Source organism: Phyllobates terribilis, unplaced genomic scaffold (genome assembly GCF_046119375.1).
Source record: "Phyllobates terribilis strain yellow unplaced genomic scaffold, ASM4611937v1 Scaffold_291__1_contigs__length_2406647, whole genome shotgun sequence".
NCBI lineage: Eukaryota > Metazoa > Chordata > Amphibia > Anura > Dendrobatidae > Phyllobates > Phyllobates terribilis.
In genome coordinates, this window is record NW_027363051.1 from 1,560,735 (window position 1) to 1,578,055 (window position 17,321).

The window sequence follows — 17,321 nt, forward strand, 5'->3', positions numbered from 1 at the left end:
GTTCTTGAATGTGGTTTTGAGCACCTTGAGGGGTGCAGTTTTTAGAATGGTGTCACTTTTGGGTATTTTCTGTCATAAAGACCCCTCAAAGTGACTTCAAATGTGATGTGGTCCCTAAAAAAATGATTTTGTTGTAAAAATGAGAAATCGCTGGTCAACTTTTAACCCTTATAGCTCCCTAACCAAAAAAAATTTTGGTTCCAAAATTGTGCTGATGTAAAGTAGACATGTGGGAAATGTTATTTATTAACTATTTTGTGTGACATACAGTACAGACCAAAAGTTTGGACACACCTCATTTAGAGATTATTCTGTATTTTCATGACTATGAAAATTGTACATTCACACTGAAGGCATCAAAACTATGAATTAACACATGTGGAATTATATACTTAACAAAAAAGTGTGAAACAACTGAAAATATGTCTTATATTCTAGGTTCTTCAAAGTAGCCACCTTTTGCTTTGATGACTGCTTCGCACACTCTTGGCATTCCCTTGATGAGCTTCAAGAGGTAGTCACCGGAAATGGTCTTCCAACAATCTTGAAGGAGTTCCCAGAGATGCTTAGCACTTGTTGGCCCTTTTGCCTTCACTCTGCGGTCCAGCTCACCCCAAACCATCTCGATTGGGTTTAGGTCTGGTGACTGTGGAGGCCAGGTCATCTGGCGTAGCACCCCATCACTCTCCTTCTTGGTCAAATAGCCCTTACACAGCCTGGAGGTGTGTTTGGGGTCATTGTCCTGTTGAAAACTAAATGATGGTCCAACTAAACGCAAACCGGATGGAATAGCATGCCGCTGCAAGATGCTGTGGTAGCCATGCTGGTTCAGTATGCCTTCAATTTTCAATAAATCCCCAACAGTGTCACCAGCAAAGCGCCCACACACCATCACACCTCCTCCTCCATGCTTCACGGTGGGAACCAGGCATGTAGAGTCCATCCGTTCACATTTTCTGCGTCGCACAAAGACATGGTGGTTTGAACCAAAGATCTCAAATTTGGACTCATCAGACCAAAGCACAGATTTCCACTGGTCTAATGTCCATTCCTTGTGTTCTTTAGCCCAAGCAAGTCTCTTCTGCTTGTTGCCTGTCCTTAGCAGTGGTTTCCTAGCAGCTATTTTACCATGAAGGCCTGCTGCACAAAGTCTCCTCTTAACAGTTGTTGTAGAGATGTGTCTGCTGCTAGAACTCTGTGTGGCATTGACCTGGTCTCTAATCTGAGCTGCTGTTAACCTGCCATTTCTGAGGCTGGTGACTCGGATAAACTTATCCTCAGAAGCAGAGGTGACTCTTGGTCTTCCTTTCCTGGGGCGGTCCTCATGTGAGGCTGTTTCTTTGTAGCGCTTTATGGTTTTTGCAACTGCACTTGGGGACTCTTTCAAAGTTTGCCCAATTTTTCAAACTGACTGACCTTCATTTCTTAAAGTAATGGTGGCCACTCGTTTTTATTTACTTAGCTGCTTTTTTCTTGCCATAATACAAATTCTAACAGTCTATTCAGTAGGACTATCAGCTGTGTATCCATCTGACTTCTGCACAACACAACTGATGGTACCATCCCCATTTATAAGGCAAGAATTCCCACTTATTAAACCTGACAGGGAACACCTGTAAAGTGAAAACCATTTCCGGTGACTACCTCTTGAAGCTCATCAAGAGAATGCCAAGAGTGTGCAAAGCAGTCATCAAAGCAAAAGGTGGCTACTTTGAAGAACCTAGAATATAAGACATATTTTCAGTTGTTTCACACTTTTTTGTTAAGTATATAATTCCACATGTGTTAATTCATAGTTTTGATGCATTCAGTGTGAATGTACAATTTTCATAGTCATGAAAATACAGAAAAATCTTTAAATGAGAAGGTGTGTCCAAACTTTTGGTCTGTACTGTATCTCTCTGATTTAAGGGCATAAAAATTCAAATTTTGAAAATTGCTAAATTTTCCAAATTTTCGCCAAATTTCCATTTTTTTCACAAATAAACGCAAGTGATATCGAAGAAAAGTTACCACAATCATGAAGAACAATGTGTCACGAAAAAACAATCTCAGAATCAGGGGGATCCGTTGAAGCTCCAGAGTAATTACCTCATAAAGTGACAGTGGTCAGAATTGTAAAAATTGGCCTGGTCATTAACGTGCAAACCACCCTCGGGGGTAAAAGGGGGTTAATATTAATGTTATAACTTAATATTCAGAAGAATTAAAGGGGTATTCCCATCTCCAAGATCCTATCCCTATGGGATACCAGATATATAGTGTGTTTCATATAAATGCTGTGTTTTTTTGTGTAAACTGTGCATTTTATATAAATGGTGAGACCTGCTGACAGGCAGCACAAAAAGGGTTAATCTTCCTCTAACAGGCTTGATCATGTGACCCAGCTCTGTTTAATATGCAGAAGCTTCTGGAAAAACGCCTCTGGGCAGTCAGCCAATGACTGCAGCTCTAACAGTCACATGGGAGTGGGAGGAGTTAAATCCTGTGAGGTACTTAAGGATTGAAGAGGCAGTTGGTGGTCAGACATTTTGAGAAGAGGAAGCCATTTTGTAGGTGAAGGAGTTACCTACCTTCTCCCTGACTGCTGCGCTTAAAAAGGGGACAGACACAATAAGGGGAGCTGATAGTCTTCATATTAGGAAGAATTACCTCAGGGCAGAAACAGAGCACAGCGCTGAGGAAGAAATATTCAGATCTGATGAAACCAGAGGTTTCCAGGATCTGCCTGTCTGCAGGTGCACAACAATATTCAACCATGAGTGTCATCCTGTACCTCAGCTCCCTACCGCTTGTGAATAAGGCTATGTGCCCACGATGCAGAAATGAAGCAGAAATTTTCCTGACCATTTCTGCATCTCCTTGTCAGAAAAATGCATGCGGATTCTATGTGCGTTTTTGATGCGTTTCTGACGCTTTTTTGATGCGTTTTTTGATGCATTTTGTAAACGTTTTTTAAGCGTTTTTGAAGCCAAATAAAGTTAGTGGGAAAAAAAAAAGGCCAATAATGTAATTTCCTAGTCAAACCCCTATTCACCATTTTGGAAGTATTCAGGATGCCACAAGAACTGCAGCCCCTGTAATTAATCTAAAAAAATATATATATACACATACATACTCAATGCAGATATGTACGTGTGTGTATACATGGGCACCCCCCCCCCACACACACACACACACTCCTCACCCAGTATCCAATTACGGCTCTTTCACACGTCAGAATCTCCGGTACGAATGGTGATGACTTTTTCCACACATACCGGAAACACACACAGACCCATTTCAGTGTATGCTTGGTCACGCATACGCTGTACAATAATCTTACATTTCAATGTATTTAAAAAAAAAATAAATGGGTGGGTTCACGTGTATTTTTAATAACCAGCAGAGGGAAAGCAGACAGCTGAGGGCTGATATAGTCTGGGAAGTAGCCAAGGATCATGGCCCCTTCCCTTGCTATTAATATCAGGCCGCAGCAGTTAGCTTAGCCTTTACTGTCCATTCTACAGGGGGACCCGAAAAAAAAAATGACAGTGTCCCCCTATAAATTGGAGCCAGCAAAGGCTAGGCGGACAGCTGCGACCTGATATTAATAGCCTAGAAAGGGGCCAAGGTTATAGCCCCCCTCCCAGGCTATAATATCAGCCCTCAGCCGCCCCAGATTTGGCGCATCATATTTGTGCGCCAAATCTGACGCTTAACCTCGCTCTTCCACGCTGCCCTCGTGCGGTGGCAGGGGTTAATAGTAGTGGGGTTCATGTCAGCGCCAGCTGCCATAAAGCCCAGGTTAGTAATGAGGGGCGTCTATAAGACACCCCCATTACTAACCTACAAAGAGTTAAAAAGAAAAAACACACACTACACCCAGAAAATAAGTATTTATTTGAAATAAAACACACAATTTTATTTAATTATTAATTTACTTAAAAAAAATAATTACCTGTCCATGTTCCTGCGATGATCTCCCATGCACAGCTGTCACATCTGGAGATGTGACAGCTGTCATGGCTGCTGTAAGCTTACACTGCCGGGAACACGTCCGCTCCCGGCAGTGTGAGGCACTGACTGAGGTCACCGGAGTGCATTCAGTCAGCGCAGCTCCGGTGACCCCCCTTACGGCCCTGCTGTACCGTGGGAATTTCTCACGGTCAGCGGAGCCGTAAAGGAGGTCACCGTAGCAGCGCTGCCTGAACTCCGGTGAACTCGCTTATACAATGACGGGGCTGCTTTACGGCCTCGTCATTGTAGCGGCGGCAGCTGTTTAGAGCGGTCACATTTTATGTAGCTTCTCTAAACTGGAGATCTTCATGGGACACTCGTGGATTACTACGGAGAGGTAAGGATAAAATTGTGTTTTTTTTATTTTATATTTTATTACAGGAGATCGAGGGCTTCGGGGAATTAGGTGTATAGGTGAGTATAGGTGTTTTTTTTTTTATTTTTTACTTTATTTTAGGTGGCGATCGGCGGGAACAGGTAATGTATAAACTAAATTTCTTTAGGCAACCACTGGCCACCAATGAAATGTATTTTTAAAATTAATTGGGGACCAAACAAAAAAAAAATGGGGACTTTAAATTAATTTTAAAAAAAATAGGTTGCCAAAAAAAAAAAATATGGGGGCATACAAAAAATAAAAAATATATAGGGGCAAAAATATAAACCTATGGGGGCCAAAAATAACATATGGGGCAGTTTTACGGACACATTAGGGCAATTTTAACAGCAGGATCAGGCTGATGGGAACTACTGCTCCCATCGAGCTGATCCTGCTGCCACTAGTGGACGGGGGACAGACATAGGCCGATGGGAGTAGTAGTGTCACATAGACCTATGTCTGCCTGCACGCAGACACCCGCTGACAACCGCAGACACCGCACAGAGCTCACGTAGACACCTGCTGACAACTGCAGACACCGCTGACACTGCGCAGGTTTCCAGTGCAGACACCCGCAGACACCAATCATGACCGGGACATTCAGGTCCATCTTGTACCACCCCAGGTGCTCAGCCATGATCCAGGAAGACAGGAATGGTATGGGATTCTCGTCTTCCTGGATTTATGGGATGGCTGGAACGCCCCCGCATGAGGTCACTTCCCATTTGCTGCAGTCTTGTGTTCCAAAATCGCAGCAAATGCGCTTTAATTCTGCAAGTAGTTTTACATATTTGCAGATTTGAAGCGTTCCAATGCAAGTCAATGGCGGCCAAAACGCAGCGCTTCTGCAAAATAATTGGTGGTGCTGCGTTTTTTTCACCATGAAAAAACGGAAGTGGAAATTTGAGCAGCATGTGCACAGCACACGCGGATTATCATTGGGGGACATGGCGGACCTTCTACCAAGCGTTTTTAAAGCGTTTCTTCAGTGTTTTTGCTGCTGCAGAAACGCTTCAAAAACGCATCGTGGGCACACAGCCTAAGAATTTGACCCATTATCCCCAGTAAAGGGACTTCTGTTTAAGTTCTTTAGGCTTCTTTATGACTGGGGCTCGGGTGCACAGACTACTACCACCATCATCACCCTCTACCTGGAGGCATTTACTGGAAAAATATTATATTGTGGAGTTTAATTTGAGACGAGAGGACTCTTCTCCTGACAGAAAACTGTCCACAGCGAGATACATTGTATACTGCGAGGAGTGCAGCCCCCTGCCATACACCACATGAGATTACCACACTTGTGCACACTTAAAGGGGTACTCCCATCTCCAAGATCCTATCCCAATATGTAGTAGGTGTAATAATAGTGATATTAGCAAATGCCTCTAATTAGAAATGTAGTATAGTATTTTTGATTCGCCACTTACCTCATGTGCAGAGCATCGCAGGACCTTAGGTATCCATGGTTACGTCCACTGATAAAATCACAGTTAGTTGGCTAGCTGCTAGTGGTCATAACCATGGATACCTGAGGTCCTGCGATGCTCTGCACATGGGGTAAGAGAGCTAGCGAACCAAAAATACTATACTACATTTCTAATTGAAGGTATTTGCTAATATTATTATTATTATTATTACACCTACTACATATTGGGATGGGATCTTGGAGATGGGAGGACCCCTTTAACTGAAAAAAAACTAAAGAAATGAACTGGAATATAAATGAGTGTACATGCAGCATGTAAGAGCGTGTTCACACATGGCCCAAATAGAGTCACTGTGTAATTCTGATCAAAATTAAAGTCAAACTAATAAGAATTGAAAAAATTGTCCTAATCAGAAAGGTGAAAACAGTCTCGTGGGTGAAAGTGTTAATAGGAACCTGTAATTAGGTTTTGGGTTAGAAAGCCACAACTATTTCATTATGTCTCTGGGGTTTTGTGTTTTACCACTTTTTCTCCATACACAGGATTACACAATAGTGAGGAAGACACCGGGGGAGGGGGTGACTCCCATCATCCATCTCCAGGAGTCAGGAGGGCGGAGCCCGGGCCCCATCACAGAGCCTCCCCCGCACCCCCCGATACATGAGAGGAAGAGGAAGAAGATCCTAGAGCTCAGCAACAAGATGATTGAGCTGCTGAGCGGAGAGGTGACTGCTGGGACATTATACAGGACAGCACTGGAGGATTCTGGGTGATGACCGGAGAGGTGACTGCTGGGACATTATACAGGACAGCACTGGAGGATTCTGGGTGATGACCGGAGAGGTGACTGCTGGGACATTATACAGGACAGCACTGGAGGATTCTGGGTGATGACTGGAGAGGTGACTGCCGGGACATTATACAGGACAGCACTGGAGGATTCTGGGTGATGACCAGAGGGATGACTGCTGGGACATTATACAGGACAGCACTGGAGGATTCTGGGTGATGACCGGAGAGGTGACTGCTGGGACATTATACAGGACAGCACTGGCGGATTCTGGGTGATGACCGGAGAGGTGACTGCTGGGACATTATACAGGACAGCACTGGAGGATTCTGGGTGATGACCGGTGAGGTGACTGCTGGGACATTATACAGGACAGCACTGGAGGATTCTGGGTGATGACCGGAGAGGTGACTGCTGGGACATTATATAGGAGAGCACTGGAGGATTCTGGGTAATGACCGGAGAGGTGACTGCTGGGACATTATACAGGACAGCACTGGAGGATTCTGGGTGATGAGCGGAGAGGTGACTGCTGGGACATTATACAGGACAGCACTGGAGGATTCTGGGTGATGACCGGAGAGGTGACTGCTGGGACATTATACGGGACAGCACTGGAGGATGCTGGGTGATGAGCGGAGAGGTGACTGCTGGGACATTATACAGGACAGCACTGGAGGATTCTGGGTGATGACCCGAGAGGTGATTGCTGGGACATTATACAGGACAGCACTGGAGGATTCTGGGTGGTGAGCGGAGAGGTGACTGCAGGGACATTATACAGGATGGCACTGGAGGATTCTGGGTGATGAGCGGAGAGGTGACTGCTGGGACATTATACAGGACAGCACTGGAGGATTCTGGGTGATGACGGTGTCGTTGTCAGGTTCCTATAAGGTGTCAGGACGTCGCTGTCTATCTCTCCATGGAGGAGTGGGAGTATCTAGAAGGACACCAGGATCGGTACCAGGAGGTGATGATGGAGGAGCTCCGGCCTCTGACATCACCAGGTGAGAGGAGACTCTTGTTGGCTCCGGTGGATGTGATGACGTCTCTCGGCCTTTTCTGGTTATTAAAAATGGAAGTTTTTTTACGCAGATGTTAATATTAATCCCCTGGGAAGATCTATGTATATTAATGTTTATTACCCGCTTCCCAGACTATAAGCATCAGCTGTCCGCTTTCCCCCTTTGCTTTTTTTACTTTAAATTCTTTAATTATTAGCTAAATCCATGTACAGCAGCTCCACACGCCCTGCACTGATGATATATCTCACTGACTCATTTCTATTAGTTAGAAAATTAGCCTGAAATGTCAGAGAATGACCGTCTGTAAAAGCTGATGTTATAAACGCGTTTGATACGGATGTCATACAGATGCGAGACAGGTGAGAGAAGTCGCATCGTACTCGCAAGACAATCATCCTACTGTTCAGGAATATCTACAAAAAACTGCCTGTAAACAGTGGGTTAACAGGTAAAACCACCCTCCATCTAAGGATCTGGTATATTGAAAATGCAATCATATTCAAATCAGATGGGGCTTACCCATGTAAGCAATGGGGATTAGCGTGCGGCTCTGAACGCCCACTGTTTACAGGCAGTTTTTTGTAGATGGTTATGTGTCATTTATTACTAACTTTTTGATATCATACTACTTTCCATCTGCTGTTTGATACTGCTCTGTTAAACTTTATATATACCGTTGTTTTGAGGGCATGAGGATTTAAGTACCCCTGTGGCTCTGTTTATGTGACTCCTACCCCGAATGACTTACTATTTATATATATATATTTTTTTTATCTATATTTTAAATGATCAAATAAATGTGTTTTTAATCACTAATAAACATAGAATTACTGGTTCTGAGAGACGAGTCTCATATATAGACCGATACACGGCAGGTCATGTATTCAGTCTCTGTGTCTCCACAGGTGGATCCAGGAGGAGAAATCCACCAGAGAGATTTCCCCGTCCTCTGTATCCCCAGGACTGTCCAGAGGAGAATCACAGCATCCCGGAGGATCATCAGGTAGATGACACTGAAGTCCCCACAACATCTGACCATGAAGTGATGGGACCTGAGCTCATCTTACATTGTTCTTTTTAGGGTGAAGATCTGATTGATATTAAGGTTGAGGTTATACATGGAGCAGAAGAGGCGACCGCAATATGGGCCGATCAGCAGGGTGAGGAGGGGAGACTGTCATGTCTGTTCTGTGGTCACCTACTACTACTCCCATGATTTCATCATAACATGTGGTAGATCGCTCACACGGAGGTAGACACAGGTACACTGTTTCTTTAAAAACTTCTGGTTGGTTTATTAAAATGCAGCATAAACCAACACTGAGTCCATAAAAGAAATCACGGCCCTTTGGCCAAAAGAGGAAAACAAAGCAAAATGGTAACACAAAAGCACAGTCTTTGTGATAGCAGGGATCCACCTGCTGAGAGTTCAGCAACTCCACTTGGTTCAGGAAAAACAAACACAAGATCCTCTCTGGAGCTAGCTTCTCCAGACACTGAACACTGAATGCCTCAGTAGGACTTGTATTTAAACCAAAGACCACACTCTGAGATGGAGATATGGTGAATGACCTCCCACCCTTCACAATGATCATTCACAAAAAACACTCCCTTTTAACATGGAAGTTTAACCTCTTTAAGCAAATAACATGTTGGAGCAAATTTCATGGTTTCAATTCACAGAAGCTAATAGCCTCCGTGAAATATATCTTCCCTCTATCACTTTACCAGTAACTTTGTCACACATGACACAATCTATTCTGTTACTGTGTGTTTCCTACAGATGGATTCAGGAGGAGAAATCCACCAGAGAGATGTCTCCGTCCTCTGTATCCCCAGGACTGTCCAGAGGAGAATCACAACATCCCGGAGAGTCATCAGGTAGACGGTGCTGAGCCCTGTACCGGATCTGTAAATGGGGGGACATTTCTGATCGAGGTCATGGATGTCACAGATTTTGGTGGTTTCTTGTATTGTGCTGATTGTTACATCTGATATATCAGGAGGAAGATCCGACTAAGAATAAAGAGGAGGACGAGACAGAAGAAGAAGCGATGACGAGGGGGGATCAGCCGTGTGTGAGTGACGGGAAGGAGGAGATTCCGGTAGATGTTTTCACAGGTATGTAATAATGACCGGCGTGTGATGATGATGATGACCGACGTGTAATGATGATGATGATGATGATGACCGGCGTGTGATATCGTGTGGAGTCTCTGGTGCAGTGAAGCTTTATCCGCTGTCCACATCACAGCAGAAGCGTCCGATGATGGCGCGGCTGCTCCTGTAGAGTCCGGCTGTGGTCCGATGAATACCGGGGCCGCCTTCACACCTCTTCTTAATGATTTAGGAAGCACATATTAGTTTTCCTTCACCTTCTATAATATTCCTTCCATCCTTTACGTCCATATTTTTCTTCCACAAGTCCGTGCTGCCATATAAATGACTGAGCTTGTGCTCCAGGTTATGAATCTCCCCATCCTATGGATCTCGGGGATGTAGCAGCCTCTGCCTGGTGCTGACGAGTGACGACACATGTCACATGTAGAGTCGTTCTACCTGTCGCCTCTGTTTGCCTCCCACTGCCTCCTACACTGAGGCCGGCGTTCTGGTCCCTTCTCATCCAGGCCGGCCGCCCGGTGGCATGAAGACCCCTATGGTAAGTCAGTAAGTGCCGTGCTATGGAGGTGTGGGTCAGACATACGGCTGTCGTCCCTCTGCCACGATGGAGGCCATCTTGGATGTAGGAGGACCAGAACACCGGTCTCAGTCGGAGACAAGCGGAGGACACCAGGTAGGTGACAGTACATGACAGATGTTTAGTCCTCTGTGCCGGGTGGAGAATTGCTTCATCATAAAAGGGATTAGGAGCTCGTATCTACAAACAGCTGCGATGGCCGCATCTAGAGTTGTCGTTATCTGACATCATGTTGGGTTTTGAGACCTGGTTCAATCAACATATAAACATGGAGACTAAATACTACCCAGAGGGGGCGCCCTTCACCATGCACGGATTATATCCCCTGTCAGCGTCTCATTTATGGTGAATCTTGTAATATGGAGAGATTCACTATATGGAGAATAGTATTGGGCCACACGCATTAATCACTGCAGTCTGGCTTCTCCTTCAGGCCCTGTTGTCCCCCCGGTGTATAACATCCAGCCCTGTCCCACCCCCCAGTATATAACATGTGGCTCCTCGGTATGTATTGGTTACAATTTCAACTGCTGGGTATATAGATCCTGGGGGGCATACTCAGGGGGTGATATGTGCAGGACAGGCCACATGTTATACAGGGGTTATATTCACAATAACCAGGGTGTACTTTATTATAAGAGCACATTGTGATTTTGGGAACGTCCCTTTAGAAGAATCTTCACTCTCGGTCTCTCCAGACAAACAAGATGTCGTCTAGGAATCGTCCCCCCATCTGAGCCTCTAACGTGAATAAATAATTCTCTTTCCAACAGTAAAATACATAAATTACCAAAAGAAGGTAAGAAGACGTCCTCATCCAGGTTCCGAAAGTTTTAAGTTTTTTTTTTTTACCAATAAATTGGATGAAATTCTTTTTCCGACAAGAATTGTTACCAAAGAAAGAAACTGCTGCTCAGATTCCCGGCCGTTCCTCCGACATTTATGAATGACATGATAACCGGGTGTCACCGTTCTCCATACATGTGTCCCCACACTTCTGACACTCAGCTCTGATTGGACAATGTAGGGGAACAATGGTAACGCCCAGTTGTCAGTATTTTCTTACATTTATAGGGTGAATAGCAGGAGAACTGCACAGCTTAGTGACCAATAACATTATGACTCCGGAAATGAGAGGACGAGAAAGTAAAAAAAAAATAAATTAAAAATCAATAAAATAATGTATCTGTAAGGCCGATAATGGGGGAAATGATTTACAGATAAAATGACCAAACAACTTACAATCCTAGAATGTTCTGGTTGGAGGGGACCACCTCCAGGGTCCCCGTATCCAGCCCCCTGCTCAATGCAGGACTCACCATCTCAGACAGATGTCTGTCCGGCCTCTGTTGGATTGTTTCTTCCATTCTTGATGGTTTATTTCTCATTACTGACCTCGCTGTATGAGGAGCTTTTTTGTGGGGGATGAGTTGTATTTCTCATCTTGTTACTTTATCATCTTTATTCTGCTGTTATTTTTTAGAATTTTTCTCTCTTCATGAGCTGCACAAGTTGAGTGATAAAACGACCGTCCACCCTGAGACTGAGAAGTGACTATACGGTTATCATATATAGACTCCCTTCCTTGTGTCCTCCATTTGCCTCCTGTAACGGTGAACCGATGGAGGAAACCTGGCAGTTCCTAATAATAAGGCGCTTACACACAGTCTCCATACAGCCGGTCCCAGAGGTTTCCCGGCTTCCATCTTTTTACCACTGTACAGTGATCTGGACTTACAGCACAGACACCGGGGCTAATCCACATAGTAGTGCTGGCTGGTAGAGCGAGCTGGCAGAAGAAGGTCGACATGTCAGATCTGACCCAAAGATGGCAGGTGCTAGACAATCAAGAAGCGGGACGAGGTCAGAATCAGGAAGCCGAGTAAGGCTGAGCTCACACGATGCGTTTTTAATGCGTTTCCGCGGCGTTTTTGCAGTTGCGTAAACGCCGCGGAAACGCATTAAAAACGCATGGTAGAAGGGCAGCAATGTTCCCCAATTGAAATCCGCATGAGCTGTGCCCATGATGCGGATTTTTCCGCAACGTAAACGCTGCGCTCAAAAATCCGCAGCATGTCAATTAATTTTGCGTCAACGCGGCGTTTTTGCCGCCATTGACTTGCATTAGAACGCGCCAATTCCGCAAGACTGCATCTGTACTTGCGTAATTGGTGCATTCTAATGTGCGGATGGTACCCGGGTGTGGAGGAGAGGAGCGTCTCATCCGCACACAGGTACCATTAAAAAAGCTGTAAAACAAGAATAAAATAAAAAATAAATGTATACTTACCTTCTGTCGGCCCGCGCACCGCTCTTGCTTGGTTCCCGGCACTTTGAAGTGAAGGACCTGCGCTGACGTCAGAGTCATGTGACGGGTCACGTGACGCTGACGTCGGCAGGTCTTTCAATTCAAAGTTGCCGGCGAGGGAGAACGGATTGAGCGGGACACCGGGGGCCATCGGAGGGTAAAGTATACATTATTTTTTATTTTTACCACTCTCTCGAGTCACACTATATAAATCCATGCTGTTTGTATGGATTTATATAGTGTGACCTAGTTGTCACAAGCAATTTCCAGGTGATGCTAAAATCGCCTGGAAAGCGCTTGTCAATCCACATGCGGAAATGCATGTGGAAACGCATGTGAATTCGCATGTATTCTGCAGGAAAAACGCATGCACAATCTGCATGCGTTTTTTCTGCCAGGGAGATGCAGAAATGATGCAGAAATTTTCTGCTTCATTTCTGCATCGTGTGCACATACCCTAAGAATGGTCCTGTAGATGGAGGCCAAAGTCATCCCGGGGTATTATGGAAGCCAGACAAGGTTACCAAAGACAAACAGGAGCAATGAAAGCAGGTGCAGAATACATCTGTAACTGGTGACGCCCCGCAGACTGCTGGGAGATTAATAGGATGTGGCGCTGCCCCATAGGTCACAGCACAGGAAAGGCAGGGGAGGGTGGGGTAGACGTATTACTGCACTCCCCATACCACTGCACTGGCCATCCTGGAAGACGGGGGAAGAGACCACCGATCTGAGGGGCCAGAGGAGGGCAGAGGACCCCATAGGGGACTGTAAAGGGAAATGTGTAGTGTTCAGTCCCGGGGTGGAGGGTCGCTGTAACTGCGGTAATACAACTAATCCAAGCCAATAACAATATATTTATTTCATTTTCTTTTAGGACTTTTCTACAATAAATACTTTGTTTCTTTTCAGACATTTTTGTGTTACCAAATCCTGGCGGCCATAAACCATAAGCGATGTATTGTTACATGGTGACAGTATTCCTCATTGTTCCCATATAATATACACAACGTCCTGATCAGTCTTTATTACACAAGAATAAGAGGACACTTTTCTACACTGAGGGCATGATGGGAAGCTTGAGAGAGTGAAATGGCACTGGTGGTACATTAAGGGGGTAAATCCTGATGACAGGTTCCCTTTAAGAACTGTCTATTTTCTGTCTAATCTCTGCCACCCCTGACTTGTGCCAATGTCACCAGTTTATAAGTGTCATTCACTTTACCCGCCATTGTGTTAATGTGATGGCATGTAGTTGTCCTCCTTATTACCGGTACTTTCACTGACGAGGGTCTTCATTATTAGATGTGATTTTTTTTTTCTATCTTTCATCCTTATAGGAAATCCTTGTGGGAATAACGGTTTATCACTAAATTGTAAAAAAGAAGATATCTGGGAGCACTCTAATGGAGAAAACCCCATCACCCTTCCTGCACCTCCTGGACTTCACAGCACTTCACCTTCTTATAATCCTCCTAATCATGAGGAATCATCTCCTGAGCAATCTCGCATTATTACCAAAAGTCCAGGGGGCAAAGTGGATTCAAGATTTCAGTGTGACAAGCAACTTACTAAAAGCTCAGCTCAGACACAAAGAAAACACAAAGGAGAAAAGCCATACTCCTGTTCAGAATGTGGGAAATGCTTTACAAATAAAACAAAATTTGTTATACATCAGAGAATTCACACAGGAGAGAAGCCGTATTCATGTTCAGAATGTGGGAAATGCTTTACAGAGAAATCAAAATGTGTTATACATGAGAGAATTCACACAGGAGAAAAGACATTTTCATGTTTGGAATGTGGGAAGGCCTTCACAGGTAAATTAAGTCTTGTGATGCACGAGAGAAGTCACACTGGGGAGAAGCCGTATTCATGTTCACTATGTGGGAAATCTTTTGTAAATAAATCGTATCTTGTTAGACATGAGGGAAGTCATACAGGAAAGAAACTGTAATCATGTACACTGTGTGTTTTAAAATTTTTAATAAAATTGCTCAGAATAATGAGTACACCCCTTTTGATAAGTAAGATTGTCATTAATATCTCACTGAATACCAGAACAATTTCTAAAATTGTCCTTTCCCCATGACCAGCGCCACACGAGAGAGGGAATTCACCCAATAAGGACAGGAAGCGTACTGAATAAGAGGGCTGCACCTCTACCCTGCATCATTTTGGTTTCCTGTCCATGAGGGAACCTGAAGCTGAAGGATCAGGAGAGGAAAGTTAAAGGAGAAACTTACCCAGGCCTTGCCTGGAAGAAAGGCTCCTTGTCTATAGTGCCGGTGTCGGGTCCTGGAAGCACCACCGCTGGTCACTTGAGGGCTCATGTAGATGCGAGCGCCGAAGTCCTTTTGGATGCTTGCTGGCTCCAACAATGTCCCAGGCTTGCGCATGTGCAGGACGCCCTGGGATTGGTGCGTCCTGATGAAGAGCATGCCGGAGACTTCTGACCTGAAGTGTTGGATTTAACTTCTAGGGGGTCTGGAGAAGGCATGCACAAGGGTGTGTGGGAGTTGCTGTGGCTGGTCCCTCTTTTAAAATCACGCCTGACTGCCAAAAGAGTGGGTTTTCTCTGGCTCTCCTTCCCCACGTGATATGGAGGAACGTCAGTGCCAGGATCAGAGTTCACGCAGCAATGGCAGTCTCATGAGTTGCAGAAGTGACAGTACCACCAAACACGAATAATGGTGTGATTTGATCCAGCCTCTGAATCTGGTACCCTTATTAAACTCCAGAATGCTGACTGATCTTTGAGAAATTTCACCATGGTAATTAAGTCCCTTTTTCTTGTCTCTAATTACTAGGAACGGCTTAAGAAATGTGGTACAAAAGAATAAGGAGTGAACCCTTTGTAGGGATAAGTTACCTGACTTGTGGCAGAAAAGACTGTGCAGATTGTATACAGAAAACCGCATGTGAAGAATCCACTAACTTCATGGATTTGAGATCCGTGATCAGGGCACAAGTTAAGAATTCCCTTGAGACCCTTATTCATAAAAAAAGAATAGAAAGGGAAGGAAAGGGTCCAAAAAATTATCACCTGATTTAGATGAATCTATAAAGTCGGAAGGTGAATGTGGATCGGATTCTTGTTCCTTTTCATTCTTTAATGGCGATACAGGGGGTAGGCCATGCTTTCCTATAAAAGTCGCAGATAGGTTGATTAAGGCTGTGAGAGCTACCATGGGCATCTCGGATGCTAAGACCCCCAAATCCATACAAGAGTTCATGTTTTGTGGATTAGAGCAAAAAAAAAAGAGGCGCATATTTCTAATTAATGAAAAGATTCAGGCTCTCATTAAGAGAGAAAAACGAAGAGAAAGGGTTCACTACCATCATCTTCTAAGAGAAGATGCCAAAACAAGACTCGTGGAATAAGATCCCAAAGCTAGACGTAGCAGTGGCCAATTCATCCAGAAAATCTACCTTGCCTTTTGAGGATGTGGGTATTCTGAAAGACCATCTGGATAGAAAGGCAGATGGTTACTTAAGACACACCTGGGAGTCCTCGGTGGGTGCCCTGAAGCCAGCGGTCTCTGCGACCTGTACAGCCAGATCTATGATTATCTGGTTGCAACAACTAGAAGGTCAACCGAAGGATAATGTCCCAAGGGAAAAGATCCTGGCTGATGCAGGGAGCAGCAGCTTTTATTGCAGATGCCTCAACAGACTCAGTGAGGCTGGCAGCCAGTTTAGCGGGCCTCTTTATGGCCACTCGTAGGGCGCTATGGGTAAAAAGTTGGCCTGGGGATGTCCAGTCAAAGACCAAACTGTGTTCAATCCCATGTGATGGGGGCTTTCTTTTTGGTCAAGTTCTGGATGACATCTTGGACAAAGCTGGAGATAAAAAGAAAGGATTCCCCAGTTTGTCTATCCCAGAATACAGGAGTACCTTTTGGAATAGAAGATACAGCCGGAAAAGACCTCCTAGGGATGAGGGAAAATAGGAAGTCAGAAGAGTAAAAAAAAGGTTTCATGTTTGGGGGGCCGCCTTCAGGGGGAAGGAAGTCTTCCCAGTGATGTCATTACCCCAGAAGGAGGAATGCTTTCCCTCTTCCTCCATGCGTACGAATAAAAATCATCCCATGTCTGGATTCTAGGGATAGTGGAAGCAGACCTAAAATTGGAATTCCAGACTATCCTTCCACCCCTGCGAACCTTCATGGTGACACCTCTCCGAAGGTCTTCCAAGCAATAGTTAGTCCTGGAGGCAAGAGTTTTTGGTCCTCTTGGAGGTACCCATAGAAGAATAAGGAAAGGCATTATATTCCCCTCTTTTCTTGATAAAGAAGCTGGATGGCACTTTCAGAACTATAGTAAATTTGAGAGGTCTGAACAGATTTCTGGTGTATCAACCCTTCAAGATGAAGTCAAAACAATCGGCTGTAAAACTTCTGTTTCTAGGTTGCTACATCGTGAGGACCTGCGCCGCGGTCAGCTGACTGTGACGCCGGTGCCACGTGATGCTGACGCCGCGGGCCGCCCCACCTATCATGACGCGGTATGCGTCATCAAAGGTCCTCAAACCTATCGATCAGACTATGGACATCCGTTTTTTTACACACGTGGTGATTAGCGTGGGCACATTTAAACGGGATCACATTGACACTGACACATATCCCCTGACGAAGGTTCGCCGAAACACGCGTTGGGGTAGATGTACACCACCCAGCCGTTGGTACG

The 17,321-nt window shown here is 44.8% G+C and overlaps 1 protein-coding gene across 1 annotated transcript in view; it reads left to right on the forward strand.

The window, feature by feature from the left end:
- Positions 1-17,016, forward strand: part of LOC141220402 (uncharacterized) — a 121,456-nt gene extending 104,440 nt beyond the window's left edge. The window contains exons 11-13 of the mRNA XM_073666328.1: positions 9,410-9,507; positions 9,630-9,747; positions 13,973-17,016. Of these exons, the coding sequence (XP_073522429.1) occupies positions 9,410-9,507; positions 9,630-9,747; positions 13,973-14,589 (833 nt within the window). The 3' untranslated portion in view covers positions 14,590-17,016. The remainder of the gene's footprint in view (positions 1-9,409; positions 9,508-9,629; positions 9,748-13,972) is intronic.
- Positions 17,017-17,321: the final 305 nt, after the last annotated feature.